This window comes from Pocillopora verrucosa, chromosome 10, assembly GCF_036669915.1.
Source record: "Pocillopora verrucosa isolate sample1 chromosome 10, ASM3666991v2, whole genome shotgun sequence".
Taxonomy (NCBI): Eukaryota; Metazoa; Cnidaria; class Anthozoa; order Scleractinia; family Pocilloporidae; genus Pocillopora; species Pocillopora verrucosa.
Genome location: NC_089321.1, coordinates 2454308 through 2468706, shown reverse-complemented (window position 1 = coordinate 2468706; position 14399 = coordinate 2454308). Strand labels below are relative to the sequence as shown.

The following is a 14399-nucleotide window of genomic DNA, read 5'->3' as shown; positions in this document are numbered from 1 at the left end:
AATAATCATTTATTTGATTTAACAACGCCAAAACATTATTGCAGTATCCACCGCTTCCTCCTTTACAAGAGCAATGTGCTCTGGAAACTGCTGCTTTATCATTATCTTCCTTTAAAATTATTGCTAAATAATGCGGATCCTCACTCTTACGAAGCGATCGGTAGCACCGTGCTTTCACATAAAAATCGTCGGATTCCTCGCACGTGTAAATATCACGAACATACCCTTCTCGAAAAAACTTGTAGCTCTTTTCATCAGCATTTTTCTTTCCTCCCCGTGCTGGCCAGTCTGAACAAGTCAAAATACTGATTTGGGGGAAATTTCTCAAGGTTTTTTACCAATTTCTGTTCTCAATAAAGTAACAACACGAACAACACTGCTCCTGACTTCCACAACAGAAGCAACTAGCGACTAAATACAGGAATGGCTCCGACCTATAATTGGATGATAAAAATAGTAAAAGTTAATAAGTTGTATCTTAACTCTTTGCTCGTGAGTATCGTCAACGGCGTGTCTCGAAGTGAAACATCAATGCGAGCGAAAACACCGATGTGTCAAACAAGAAATGGTTACTTACGTAACGAGGGAAGGCAGCCTTTCTTGTTCAGCGAGGTCGTTCAGCGATATTCCGGAGATGAAAAAGTCATCGGCTGACTAGCTCCGCTGACTAAACTCATTCAGTAAGTTCAGGGGACGACCAGAGTCTGGAGCCATTCTTGTATTTCACGGCTGACAGGAATAGCTCCGACTCTAAAGTTTATTAATTTTTTTAAAAATAGTTTTTAATAATTTTTAGACAATTTTTTAAAAAGATTTTTTAAAAATTTAAAACTAAAATAGTGAACAGCGCTGTGCGAACAATAGTTGTAAAAATTCTTTATTTTCTGACGCGTTTCGTCTAACTGTCGTAAACTTCTTCAGGGAGTTTTACAAGTTAACACTAAACGCCTATATTTATAAGCCATAGTTAGCGGCTATTGGGGGGGCTAATGACCATAAGAGCTTGGCTGGACCTACGAGCAGGAGTAGGAAAAGTTGTGAAAATTTGAAAATTTCTTTTGAAAATCTCGTAGGCGCTAGGCAAGGCGTGAAATATTTTTTGGGAGCCACGCTTTAGTTGAAAATTTCAAATTTGAAAAAATGAAGAGGTTTTTTACAGATGATGCCTGGAAAGCAGTTGGTAAATGAGGTTAGGACGGCTCGTGTACTTTACAGAAAATGTGGTTTATGTTCTACTTATTCTTTCTTCAATTTAGGTGGTATAAATACCTTGTCTAAAACAGTAGTGTGACACAATAGCAAACGAGATATACGTGTTCCAATACAGCGTCACGTGATGGACAGCCTTCATTAATTTTAGAACAAGTTTTATAAAATCAATTTGCTCTTTCTTGTCATAGCCGAAAACTGTTCGAAGATTGGTTGTGCCATCGCTGCAAACAGTAAAGGTACTTCGACATGATTCAGTGCGAGAGCTACTGCCACTGGTTTGACTGGTAAGACGTTTTTCTTTGATTTGTTTTTTTCCTTTTTTAAGTCTGGTGGAGTTGATAGAAATTACCAAGCAAAACTAATCCGCAACTTTCTTCCTATAGGTGTGGTACAAAAACATATGAGGAGCATGATATGAATGGATTCGTCCTTCATGTGAACAATTACCTAGAAAATCAGTTTTCCACGATAGAACTCCCTCGACTGCGGCTAAGCCATATTTCTCCAGCAGAGCATACTGTAAATTAAAAACATGGGTCGCAGCGTCACGCAACATTGCATGATTTTCCAAACGTGACATGCAGTTGCTGCATTATTTTAAAACTTAGAAACTACATGGTTCTGTAGTAATAAAAGAGGGCTGCATTTGCAAACATTGTAGAGCTCAACATAAGAAGAACCTAATAAATCGCCCTTTCACTTTTTATCTCTGTGTATAAATTATTTAGCCAGAACGAATAAAAATTAATATTCGCATGAGTTGGAGCCATTCCTGTCAGCGGTGAAATACAGGAATGGCTCCAGTCTCTTCTCGTCCGCCTAAATTGACTAAATGAGTTTTGCCAGCGGAGCTTGGCAGCGGATGACTTTTTCATCGCCGGAATATCGCTGAACGACCTCGCTGAACAAGATAGACTCTGCCTTCTCTTCGTTATGAAAGTAGCCATTTCTTGTTTGACACATCGGTGTTTTCACATTAATATTTCATTGTTCCGCTTCGAGACACGCGGTTAACAATACTCACGAGCAAGGAGTTAAGATATAACTTATTAGCTTTTACTATTTTTATCATCCAATCACAGGTCGGAGCCATTCCTGTATTTAGTCGCTAGTACAGAAGCATACAGCCGCCATTTTGAACTGATGTAAACACCCAATTCAAGCCACGTGACTATTTAGCCGAATGTGTCTATCAAAAGCTCGCACAAGCGGAAGTTTTACTCTTTACCCTGATATTGACACGATTTCCACAAAACCCCATACTCTGCTATGAGCACAGTTCAAGGATCAAGACATTGTTTTAGAGAAGTATGAGGTTATATGGAAATCTTTCCCTGTTTTTTTTTTATGGCCAATCACATCCAGATGCTCACTTTTTGTATCACGACCATGATGCAACGCAATAAGAGTGCGGACACCGCCTGATCAGAGCGCAAGAATAAGAAAGATCACAATTTCTATTAACGCATAAAAAGTTTCTGAGGTTACCCACAACATTATTCAAACGCTATGTCCTCGATAACAGTAACCGCGTTTCAATCCATTATTGGATTGCTATTCAGGAAAAGTAGAGATAAGGCCTTGAAGATTCTGAAAGATGGCGATGTAACAGATCAAAAACTCTTCTCCTTGATCGTCATGGAAATCGACGAAATCAGGTCAAAGTTGGACGCGTTATCGTGGAAGGATTTAAGAGCGAGTGTCAGTTTCTTTGAGGAAGGAATTGCGTTGTTGTATGAAGTGTTTAACATAGCGAACGCTAGAAGTGTGTGTGGCGCGGTAACAGCTCAAGCGGCTTGCAATGAAGCATTTCCTCTTATTGAAGGGATCAGAAGGTTAGAGCTTACTGGCCTGGATGAATCTGCCACAAGAAAGCTTTCCACTGCAAAGAAAAGATTCAAAGATGCTCGAAGGAAAGCAACAGAAGCTTTTCAAAACGAAGGCTTTGAAACATCAGACCGCATTCTGGCCATGAAGTATCGAGTAATGGCGACTATATTAGAGACAGTAGACAATCCCGCTGATGCACTGGCACCATGCAGAGTGTGTATAAAGGAACTAAACTCTCTGCCAGCAGTACAGAATAACTTTGATGTTCAGCTCAAGACAGGCATTCAGGCAGTTAGACGTTGGTTCAGTCAAGAGGAAAGAAGGGAAATCATCTCTGCTGTCTGTCACGTGAATCGTGTCATCTACGATGTCACGCGAACATTCGGTGGAGATACACGCTTTTGGATCTGGCCCACTGTTGATACTGGAGACAACAAAATCAATCCATTGTATGACGCGAGAGTAACCGAAGTACTTGTTCAACATGGCATGGAGCATTGTTGTGTAACACCATGGTCATTTGGTCAGGAAGGTGAGAAGGAACACAAGCTAAAGAGCCCGATAGGTATCGCTACAAACTCCAGCGGAGAATTCATTGTCGGAGAGTATGGAGATCGTTGCGTGAAGGTGTTTGACAGAAACGGTAAGCTTGTGAAAGTTTTCGGTCTCCCTACAGAGGACGTAATTACACCGTTATATATTATAGATGTAGTCACGGACATGAATGACAATATCTTTGTGCTGACCACGCTGGGGAAGCCTGGTTTTCATGAATCTGAGAGATCTAAGAGATCTTGGTGGGTCTATAAACTTAATGAAATCGCTGACCTGCATCACAGGTTTCGTCTGAGGGGAAACTATTCCAACCGAATATCGGTCAGAGATCCAGAGAAAGTAGTAATCTTGCGGGGCTTCGGAGTAGTGGAGGAATATGACAGTAGTGGAAAATTTGTTCGCAGTTATGGACAAATAATATTGAGGTGTGCGATGGATATCACTGTTGCTAATGATGGCCGTGTTATAGTATTGGACAATTATGATGATCCCTCCCGTGACAATTTTCTCCAAGCAGATTTGGTTGTTCACATATTCAGTGAACACGGCTGCCATCTGAACAAGTTTACATTGCAAAGAAGTTTATTTAAATACACGAGCATTACATTTCAACCAGCAGGTGAACATGTCGTCGTCGCTGGTATAGAATTAAGCAGAAACCTCCTGGAGGTTAAAATATTGAGCAAAGATGGTGAGTTTGTTCGTAGTGTACAAATCCAAAATTGTGACGAGTTCTTTGCAGTAAGAGGGTTTGCAGTGAACAATGACGGACGCATTGCTGCTGTTACAACGAATTTTAAAAATGGTAAAGTAGTCGTTTTATAAACTGCTGTTTCTTGTTCCAAATTGTTCGCTAATTTTTTTTGGCTTGGGAATTTGTTCAAAATAAAATTAGTCTCAGTATAGCGTAATTCGGTAAAATCAGCTAAGGCACCCGTTTGTAACAAGTTGTCGCGTTCTGAATGCAAACCCACGTCCGAATGCTCATTTCATAGCTTTTGTCATCGGTGAACATGCTGTTCTCGAAAACTGGTTCATTCATATCGCCATTTAATCCAAAAAAACTGATAAGCTCTAATCGCTTATTTTAATAGTGTTGTGTCACAGTATGCTTACTTGTCACGACTACTTCTTGCTCTGACTCGTATGCAAATTTTTAAGAGAAACCGGATTTGCTTTTTGTTTCGACATTTGTCAAATCATTGATCGATGTTCACCAAATTGCTCGAAAAATGGGAACGGAAAAATTTACAGCAGGATACACATAGTTCAAGTTTGTTTAAGACTCGCCGGCAAAACATCAATACTGTAGTAGCTGTTGCGTTATTGAATAAAGAGTTTAAATGGAAAAATTGTGACATGGATGTCGGAAGTGGGATAGATTTACACCAATAGAGGAATTCTCACCGCTAGAACAACCAAGAAAACCGGTACGTACGATTTTACAGTGTTTACTACAAAGTCCTGTCTTATCGTGCAATTTAGCCAAAAATGAGCGACTTGGTTGGGTTTGAAGTACCAAAAATGGACTGGACCCCTGGCCCAGATTTATTAACTAGATTCAAGAGATTCCGCCAAAAGTGTGAACTGCTACTTGATGGACCGTTAAAAGCTCGAGACGGCACTCAAAAATGCAAATATGTGCTGCTATGGTCAGGCGATTACGGAATAGACTTATTTAACACTTGGTCGCTAACCGAAGACCAACAAAAAGACCTGAAAGAATACTGGAAAAGATTCGAAGACCATGTTAAACCACAAGCAAACCATATCTTGAACAGATATTATCTACGAGGTCTGAAACAGAATAATCGTCCCCTAGCCACCTTCCTGACTGAAGCAAGGCTACTCATACAGAGCTCAGGTTACCCACCTGACTTACATGACGAACTCATGCGTGACACATTAGTTTTCGGCACCGATTCGGAAGAGGTCAGACGAAAATGCATTGCCCGCGGTAATGAATTAACCTTTGCAAGGGCAAAAGAAATTGCACGAACTGATGAGGCTACCCAGATGCAATTAAAAGCAATGAGTGACACTACAAACCCAAAGCAAGAAGAAGGGGAAGTCAATGCAATCAGCAGAGGAAACAAGCCCAGAAACCAGCCCCACCAAAGGTACACCAGTGGTAGAGGAAACAGACGACGTGACAACAACCTAAGACAGTGCTACAGATGTGGAGACACACCACACACCAAAGACCAGCAGTGCCCAGCCACTGGAGTAGAATGCTTCAACTGCAACAAACGCGGTCATTTTAGCAAAGTTTGCAAGTCTAAAACAAGGTCAGATGTGATGACCCTACAAAAAGAACAACCTGATGGTGTAACAAGTGAATGCACAAGCTACGACAAAGTCTTCCTGGGAACACTAGAAGCCCGAGACAGCCCCAGTACCTCAATGATCGCAAGCATTGAACAAAAAGAAAAACAACGCACCAAAGTCATGACTGAAATACAAGTCACGGTAGACCCCCATGATACACACCTGATACCTATTATCTGCAAGGTCGACACTGGTGCAGAAGTTAATGTCATCTCCAAAGACGACTATGACAGACTCAACCGCAGTTCCCAGCAGATACCCCTTGGCCCAACACACCACAGGATTACTGCGTATGGAGGCCACGCCATCAAGACCCTTGGAACCTGTCCACTATACGTCCATCAAAATGGCAGCATTAAAGAAGTCGTTTTCAATGTTACTGACGTACCAGGACCTACAATGCTTGGCTGTAAAACCTGCGAGGAACTTGAGCTGGTAAAATTTAATTGCAGCCTAGAAACCTCCAAAGAAGACAAAGAGACCCGCCTTAAAGAACACAGACCATGCAAACCGCACCAAAGGACCAGCAGATACCCTAGCCGTCTAGACACTGAAACATACCCCCCACTGGACAGGATAACCTTCTTCAACAACTTCGGAGACTGCTTTGAAGGCCTGGGAACCTTCAATATGAAACCTTGTCACATCACCCTAGACTCCAATGCTGAACCTGTCATCCACGCACCACGTACCGTACCAGTACACCTTCGAGACATGTTTAGAAAGGAAATCAACACCATGGTAGAACTTGGAGTGCTCATACCCGTAAGCGAACCCACAGACTGGGTTAATAGCATCGTCCTCTCTGAAACAACCAACGGCAAAGGAGAAGTCACCAAAATCAGAGTCTGCCTCGATCCACGTGACCTAAATAAGGCAATAAAACGCGAACACTACTACACCAAAACAATTGATGAGGTAGTCACACAGCTTAGTGGTGCCAAATTCTTTAGTGTAGTTGATGCCAAAAAGGGCTACTGGCATGTACCATTAGACGAAGCCAGCTCCTACCTGACTACTTTCAACACCCCGTTCGGGAGATACCGTTTCACCCGGCTCCCCTTTGGCCTTATTGTATCACAAGATGTGTTCCAGAAACACTTAGATTCAGCACTGGAGGGCCTGAAAGGAGTCACCGGCATTGCAGACGATACATTCATATACGGAGCTACAGAGGAAGAGCACGATGCGAACATGGTAAACCTCATGATCAGATCCAGGAAAAGGGGAATCAAATTCAACAAAGACAAAGTACAGCTCAAATGTCAGGAAGTCAGCTTTTTCGGCCACAAATGGACCCAGGATGGAATCAAACCAGATGACAGTAAGATATCTGCAATCCAGAAGATGACCCCACCTGAGAACCGCAAAGACCTCCAAAGCTTCTTAGGCCTCGTAAACTACCTTACAAGATACTCAGGGCGATTGGCTAGCCTCACAGCACCACTGCGAGAACTTACCAAGAAGGACACCGCATATGTATGGGGACCTGAACATGACGACTCATTCAACCAAGTCAAACAGGAAATCACATCAATGGGAGTCCTCAGATATTTTGACCCAAACATCGAGTCTGTCATTCAAACTGACGCTTCCCAGAAAGGAGTAGGCGCCGTCCTTTTGCAGCAGGGGCAACCTGTATGCTATGCCTCCAAAGCACTTACAGACACAGAAAAAAACTACAGCAACATTGAGAGAGAAACACTTGGTGTAGTATGGGGCCTAGAGAGATTTAACTACTACATTTTTGGGAAGCACTGTACAGTAAACACTGACCATAAACCTCTTGAGGCGATTTTCAAGAAGCGACTGTCCAGTTGCCCACCTAGATTACAGAGGTTCTTGATGAGAGCCCTGAAATACGACGTTACGGTCAACTACGTAAAAGGTCCTGATGTACCAATAGCCGACGCTCTCTCAAGAGTCAGCCCCCAGCCTACCCCTAGCAGCAGTCAACTTTCAGAGATATATGTCCACCACGTCACACAACATCTCCCTGCAACTCCAACAAAGCTACAACAGATCCGTGACGAAACAGGGAGGGATCCTGTATTGTCTCTGTTAAAAGAAATGGTCTTTGAAGGATGGCCACAGAAAAGAGAAGAGTGCCCCCAACTGCTACATGGCTATTGGAATTTCAGAGAAGAGCTGACCATCGAGGACGGCTTAGTACTAAAAGGAGACCGCATCGTGATACCTCCTACTCTCAGACCTGAAATCCTGAACATCATACACCAAGGCCACCTAGGGCAAGAGAAATGCCTTTTACGAGCACGTACATCCGTTTTCTGGCCTGGAATTACAAAGGAAATCATCAACCAAGTTAACCAGTGCGAACCCTGCCAGAAATACCAAAATAAAGCAAGGAAAGAGCCAATACTACAGCCAGAACCGCCACACCGACCATGGGAAAGACTCAGTTCGGACTTGTTCGAATTTAGAGGGCAGCAATACCTCCTGTTGACAGATCAATACAGCAGATTTCCTGTCATCAGGAGACTAACAAGCACCACGTCATCTGCAGTTATCAACCATCTGAAGAGCATCTTTGCAGAACACGGCATCCCTACGCAGTTGACGACCGACAACGGACCGCAGTACAGTTCGGCAGAATTCAAGCATTTTATGAACGTCTACGGGGTAGAACACATTACTAGCTCCCCCCTATACCCCCAATCCAACGGGTTTGCTGAGCGAATGGTCCAGACCGTGGAAAACATTCTCCAAAAGTGCGATGAAAATAAAGAGGACCCGTACCTTGCTCTCCTATCATACCGGGCCACTCCCTTGGATCACCAGCTGAAATCCCCAGCAGAACTGCTCACCAACAGAAAATTTAAAACTAGATTACCAGCATGCCATAGAGTCCTCCTCAACCACTCTCACCATGAGGTCATGAAAAGTAAGCTCATAGCCCGTCAGGAGAAACAAGCCCACTATTACAACCAGCATTCAGGACCACCCAAAAAGCCATTCGAAGCTGACCAACCCATCCGCACGTACAACCACCACTCACAAACCTGGGAACCTGGCATTATTGTAAAACCCGCCAAACAGCCAAGATCTTACATCATCAGATCCAGCAGTACAGGTACCACCTATCGAAGAACACGGGCCCAACTGAAACCAGACACAACTGCAGTGAGGGGAACACAATGCCAGCGGGTGGAAACCCCAGTATACCAAGGTTCTGAGATACCTCAGCAGACAACTAGTCTTGCCCCAGTCAGTCACACACAGACATCGCACAAAAACGGTGCAGCCCCCAGACCAGGATCTGGCGAAACAGTGCCACTGAACAACATCCCCCAGGGACCCTCAGACATAGCTGGAGGATATGTGACCAGATCTGGGAGGACTGTGACACCTGCACAAAGGCTGGATCTATAACAGTAGAGACACTAAAGAATAGACTTATAAGTATAAGCACAGGAGGGATATCCTTTCAACCAGTATTGTAATGTTCTGGAGATATGATAAGTTCCATTTTTTTTTTTGTCGTTATTATTATTATTACATCGGTAGAAAGGGGGATGTCATATTACGTCATACCACGCGCTCCCATCGGACCTGTGGGAAAAAACGTGGTATCGGACCCGCCATTTTGATTTCGCCCATGTTGTCATGTAGTAGCTGTTGCGTTATTGAATAAAGAGTTTAAATGGAAAAATTGTGACAAATACCATGGGTTGATGACAGATTTTAGAGTCTGTTCTGAAATATTTAGACGTTATTGACAGACGCTTGAATAATAAGATACTGAACGGTAGTCTGTGGAAGCGTTTTCGGTTTTTAGGTGCATTTTCGTCTTTGACATTGCGATTTACTTTAACTTGACCTTTCATCGTTGTAACATTATGCGCTCCGCAATCAAACAAATCATCACGAGCGAAATGAAACTGTTTACATTCCAGTGCGTAAACACTGAAGCGGGCGCCGATTGCAATGAGTAAAAGTGAACATCATTCACAATCTTAAACAGGATATTTTCCGGCAAAATTTTCGTACAGCGCCGTACTTCATTTTGCATCCATATATGGAGCTTTATCATTCAGTGTAGCACCAAAGATGTGCATGCATAATGAAGTTTGGGGCTGTGCGGAAATTTACCTTATTTTGCTTCTGATCCTCATCGAAGGTGATCGAGGTAGGTTAGAATTTTCGAAGAAATGATCACCTACGATGCAGACACCAAATTGTTTACATTCCGCGACGTAAACATCCTAGGGAGCGCTGATTGCAATGAATAAATTGGGAAGCATATCAGTGAGTATTTGTTTCGTTACTCACTCAATGAAACATGCGTTTCGATGCCTTGAGTAAGTGACATTTTCCTTCCCAGCTGATTCATCAACAACTCATATCAAGCAAATCTACTGCTACTGCTCGTTATTCAATAAATTCGCGAAGCGACGGGACATGCGTGAGTGTAACATGGTAGCTTTTTTCATTAGGTAAATTTTCCGTTGTCTTCTCGCCGCTTTTTCAAACCTTAAAGTTCTTTGTTTCACCCAACAATGTAAAACAAAGGAAACTTGTGGTACTGAATAACAAAGGCACACGAGTCGCGCATTTTTTTCAACCGTACGCACCAAAAAATCGTATATACGCGTCTGACCACCCTGCTCAGTACCCTGAGCGGTACTGTAATTTTCAAGAAGTCAGTTTCCCACTTCCTTTTTAAGATTAAATTTACAAAATGTACCTGGCTTTAATCTACTGGTAGATTCTTTAAAGATTATGTAAGGTTTCTTTTTTTTATTGGAATTGCACTGTTGTTTGAACGGTGTAATAATGTATAGCTGGTAATCACCAAATCCTATCTAAGGGTTTGACTAATTTCTTTACATTTTCTCAACATTTTCTTGCTTTACTGAAGTAATTTACCAATTTCGTTCACCAGATCAATTTGTATTTATTGTAAATATCAAATAGTATACAGTTAAATTTTGTTGCTAATTTCTCTTTTGATGGGGGAGGGGGGAGGGTGGGGAATGTGTATGGCCTTTTAGGGATAACATCAAAATTTTCCTTCATGGCATTTATTTGCTGCTATTCCTCTAGCCAGGTTCATAAGTTAGTTTCATAAAAGTAGTTTGAATACTTTCTTTTCATAGAATACTTTTATATTATTTTTATATTATTGTTTTCCTTAACAAAGGTGCTGTGCTTGTGATTGAGGGGACTACTTAAATATTGTAAGTGAAAAAACACTTGATCAATGTCCTGGGCATTGAAGCTAAAGCCCTCTATACTTTTTTCTCACAACAAATTACTTTATGATCACTTCATCCCAAAAGCCTTGCATAAGAGACTTAATCATTAGGTTAAATTAAAACAACAACAGCCCATTACTGGCTTAAACTCCAGTCAAACACTGTTATCTCAAAATCTCTTTTGAAACTCTTGACAAACTCCCAGACAAACTTTTCTAAAACGAAAACAGTATTTGAAATGCTTTAACATAATATAAGGAAATACTGTTGGTAACAATCTTATTCTCTTTAATTTTGACCACAAATTTCAAGGTAATGATGTGTGATTCATTTGGTTTTGCATTCTTCAGAATTTGCATTTAATTTTTCAATATTGCTACTGAAAAGACCTGTTCAGAGAGTGCAATAAATGTATGTATGTATGTATTTTTGTATGTATGTATGAATGACTGTAGGCCAACTTTCATAGAAGACCATAATTAAGCCTTCTTTAGCTTCTCCGAACAGTTGAAAGTCTTTGGAGACAGAAAAGATTATTTTAAGTGACTGACTTCTTATGTACATTTTTTAGTCAATTTAGAATGTTCTGGAGGCTAATATAATATAACTAACATTTCCCTAAGCATTGTAGATTGTAAGACAACACTTAGAAGAATGTTCTAGAAAGTTACAGAGCATTGCATTACACTGCTCCAGTATCCATATGACATGACTAGTTGGCTTCTAGAAATTCCCAGAAACTCCATATATGTAGCTGCCCTCTATAATTACAAATTAGGGAGTGATCCTCAAAGTTGGAGAAGTGTGAATAAATCAGGTTATGACAGAGTCCATATATCGGTTGAGCACTCAAACAGATGAGCTATGAAGTCATATGACACAATCTAAAATGTAATTGTGGGGTCTTTGCTCCCATACAGGAATGTATGAGCAACAAATGGAATAGATCTCGTTTTGGTCTGGGGATGATTGCCACTAATGGAGGGATTCTTGGCTTGCTCCTGGTGTGTGCATGGCTTTGTAGCTCAGATGGTAGAACACTCAACTATGAACACTTACAGAGACATGGGTTCAAACCCTGTCAAAGCCTGAATTGTTTCAGGCTTCTTCTTGTGGAATTGGGCTTTTCAGGGCCAATACAAACACATTTTAAATGAACAATGTGAATAAACACTAAAAATCTCTTAACTGGCCAGCTGCAAACCAGTAGGCCAAAATAGGAAGCACGGCCAACTATTTGACCTTAACGTAACCAAGAAAAAACTCAGTGAGTAGCAGGGTGGAAGGCTTGAACCTGGAACCATCTGATTACAAGACCAGCACATTAATCCTTTAATTCCCAAGATCTGATTGTTAATTCTCTCCTCTTGTTGCTACACAATTCCTTGTAAATTAGTTACAAGAATTTGGTGTTAGATCAAGATAAAAACTTTCAGATAAGTTTGAGTATTCTCATAAACTGTTTGCTAGAAAACATGGATATCATAGGAAGAAGTTACATGTTGGTCACTTCTGGGGGTTTAAGGGTTAACCACTCAGCTACACTGCCTCACTATGTCATGATTTTTTTTTCGCAGAATGAAATTACATACCATAGTACCTGTAATAAATCTGAGACATATCTTGTGAAACAATGAATTTATTTTTCCTTAGTGCTATTTTTAAATCAAACTAAAAAAAAAATGAGATCAACTCTTTCTATTATAAAACATAATTATTTCATTGAGTGTAAAATTATTTTATCACAATCAACTAGTGATGTTTAGTTGCTTTTTCAACTATCAGTGTCAAAGCAAAACCAAGAACAGAAAATAAAGATTGCTCAAGATTGATGATTATGAAATTCTGATTGTTTTAATTGTATCTTCCTAATTTTATTAATTACTTTTGTGATTAATATTGATTTATAATTTTGTCTTTGGCTAAGAATGATTTTGGGGATGAAATTTTCTCCAAATTGAAAACTGATCTTCACCTTAATGAGTCTTGCTCTTCATCTTATCCTCTGCAATCTTTAAGGTTGACTGGTCATTAACTTGAAAAAAAAGAAAACTAGTGACTTTAATGATCAAGAATCTCTTTCTTAAATAAAAACATGTTAATTGTTTTGTCACAAGGGCAAAGAAGGGAAATAATCTCAACCCCCCACAGTCCCCCACAAGGGATTGACCCCTGGAACTTCTGATGTCAAGTTAGGCCACAATTAAGTTCATTTGTGACAGGTACAGTCAAACCAGTCTTATATGTAAGTAGCACTTTATTAAGTGGTCATCCTATATTAGGTGGTTGGTTGTCAAAGTCCCAAATATTTTCTCTTAACAACTGTAATTTTCACTTCCATTTCGTGTTCGTGGTCACCTCTAACTGAATCTTAGAGGCAGGTTTGTATTATCTTCCACCTGCATTGAATAGTCACTTATAGCACAACCACTAATTAAATAAAAATAAGAAAAATCTCTCAGGTACAATGTATTCCATGTATATCTCCCCAAATCAATGTAAGTACTCTGAGTTCAAAAATGACCTCAACATTGCGGTTTACACACAAACATGGGGCAAGTCATTTGCTCATCAACTTGTATTAAGCTTTGACATGCTGCCATTCCCTAAGGGTGACTGCTTAATACAGGTTTGACTACATCTTGTGTACTTTTATGTTCTTCATCCTCAGCATATTCATGAAAAAAACTTTTACCACCTTTCTTTAACCCTTTACACCCTAATATTGGTATGCATATTCTCCTTACTATTCCCTATACAATTCCTAAGGTGCTGACAAGGAGAATTTGTTCAACAATCAAGAGCTTCTTAAGTTGGTGATCATTTCTTTTATTCTCATGACCTTGATGTGTGATTTAGGGGGTGATATTGTAAGGAGAATTAGATGCTAATCACTCTTAGAAGTCATGCAATCAACAACGCAGCCTTCCCATTCTTTTTTATTCACTTACTTATTTTAAGAATTTAATATTAAAATCATGTGGAGGGGACATATTTTAAACAAATTAGCTAATAAAGGTGATTTTCTATTCTAGTATTCAATTCTATTATTATTCTTTCTATGATAAGGATTACACGCCTTCCACTGTGCTTGAGCTTAACTTCTGAGGAGGAATTGAAAGGAAATTACTACAATGAAGAGATTTGTAGATTTTGTACAACAAGAAGTGAGACAGCATTAAAGTTGGTTATTAACAAAAAATTCTTAAAAATGTATGGCATATTCCTTCTTCTTGGTTTGCTATTTATGTGTGGAGT

The 14399-nt window shown here is 40.4% G+C and overlaps 1 protein-coding gene across 4 annotated transcripts; it reads left to right on the top strand.

The window, feature by feature from the left end:
* Positions 1-2595: 2595 nt before the first annotated feature.
* LOC131791207 (uncharacterized) lies at positions 2596-13448 on the top strand. 4 transcript variants are annotated; one of them, XM_066173058.1, is made up of 2 exons: positions 2599-3685; positions 4217-4885. In XM_066173058.1, the coding sequence occupies exons 1-2, from the start codon at positions 2722-2724 to the stop codon at positions 4420-4422; spliced, it is 1170 nt and encodes a 389-aa protein (XP_066029155.1). In that variant the 5' UTR covers positions 2599-2721; the 3' UTR covers positions 4423-4885. The 4 variants fall into 4 exon arrangements, with proteins under 4 accessions (XP_058964524.2, XP_066029155.1, XP_066029154.1 ...); XM_066173057.1 differs by having other exon boundaries at positions 4214-4885; XM_066173059.1 differs by lacking the exon at positions 4217-4885 and adding an exon at positions 13259-13448 and having other exon boundaries at positions 2600-3685.
* Positions 13449-14399: the final 951 nt, after the last annotated feature.

Bases quoted from the DNA above. Each gene is read 5' to 3' on its own strand.
- LOC131791207 (XM_059108541.2), top strand. From the start codon at position 2,722: ATGTCCTCGATAACAGTAACCGCGTTTCAATCCATTATTGGATTGCTA.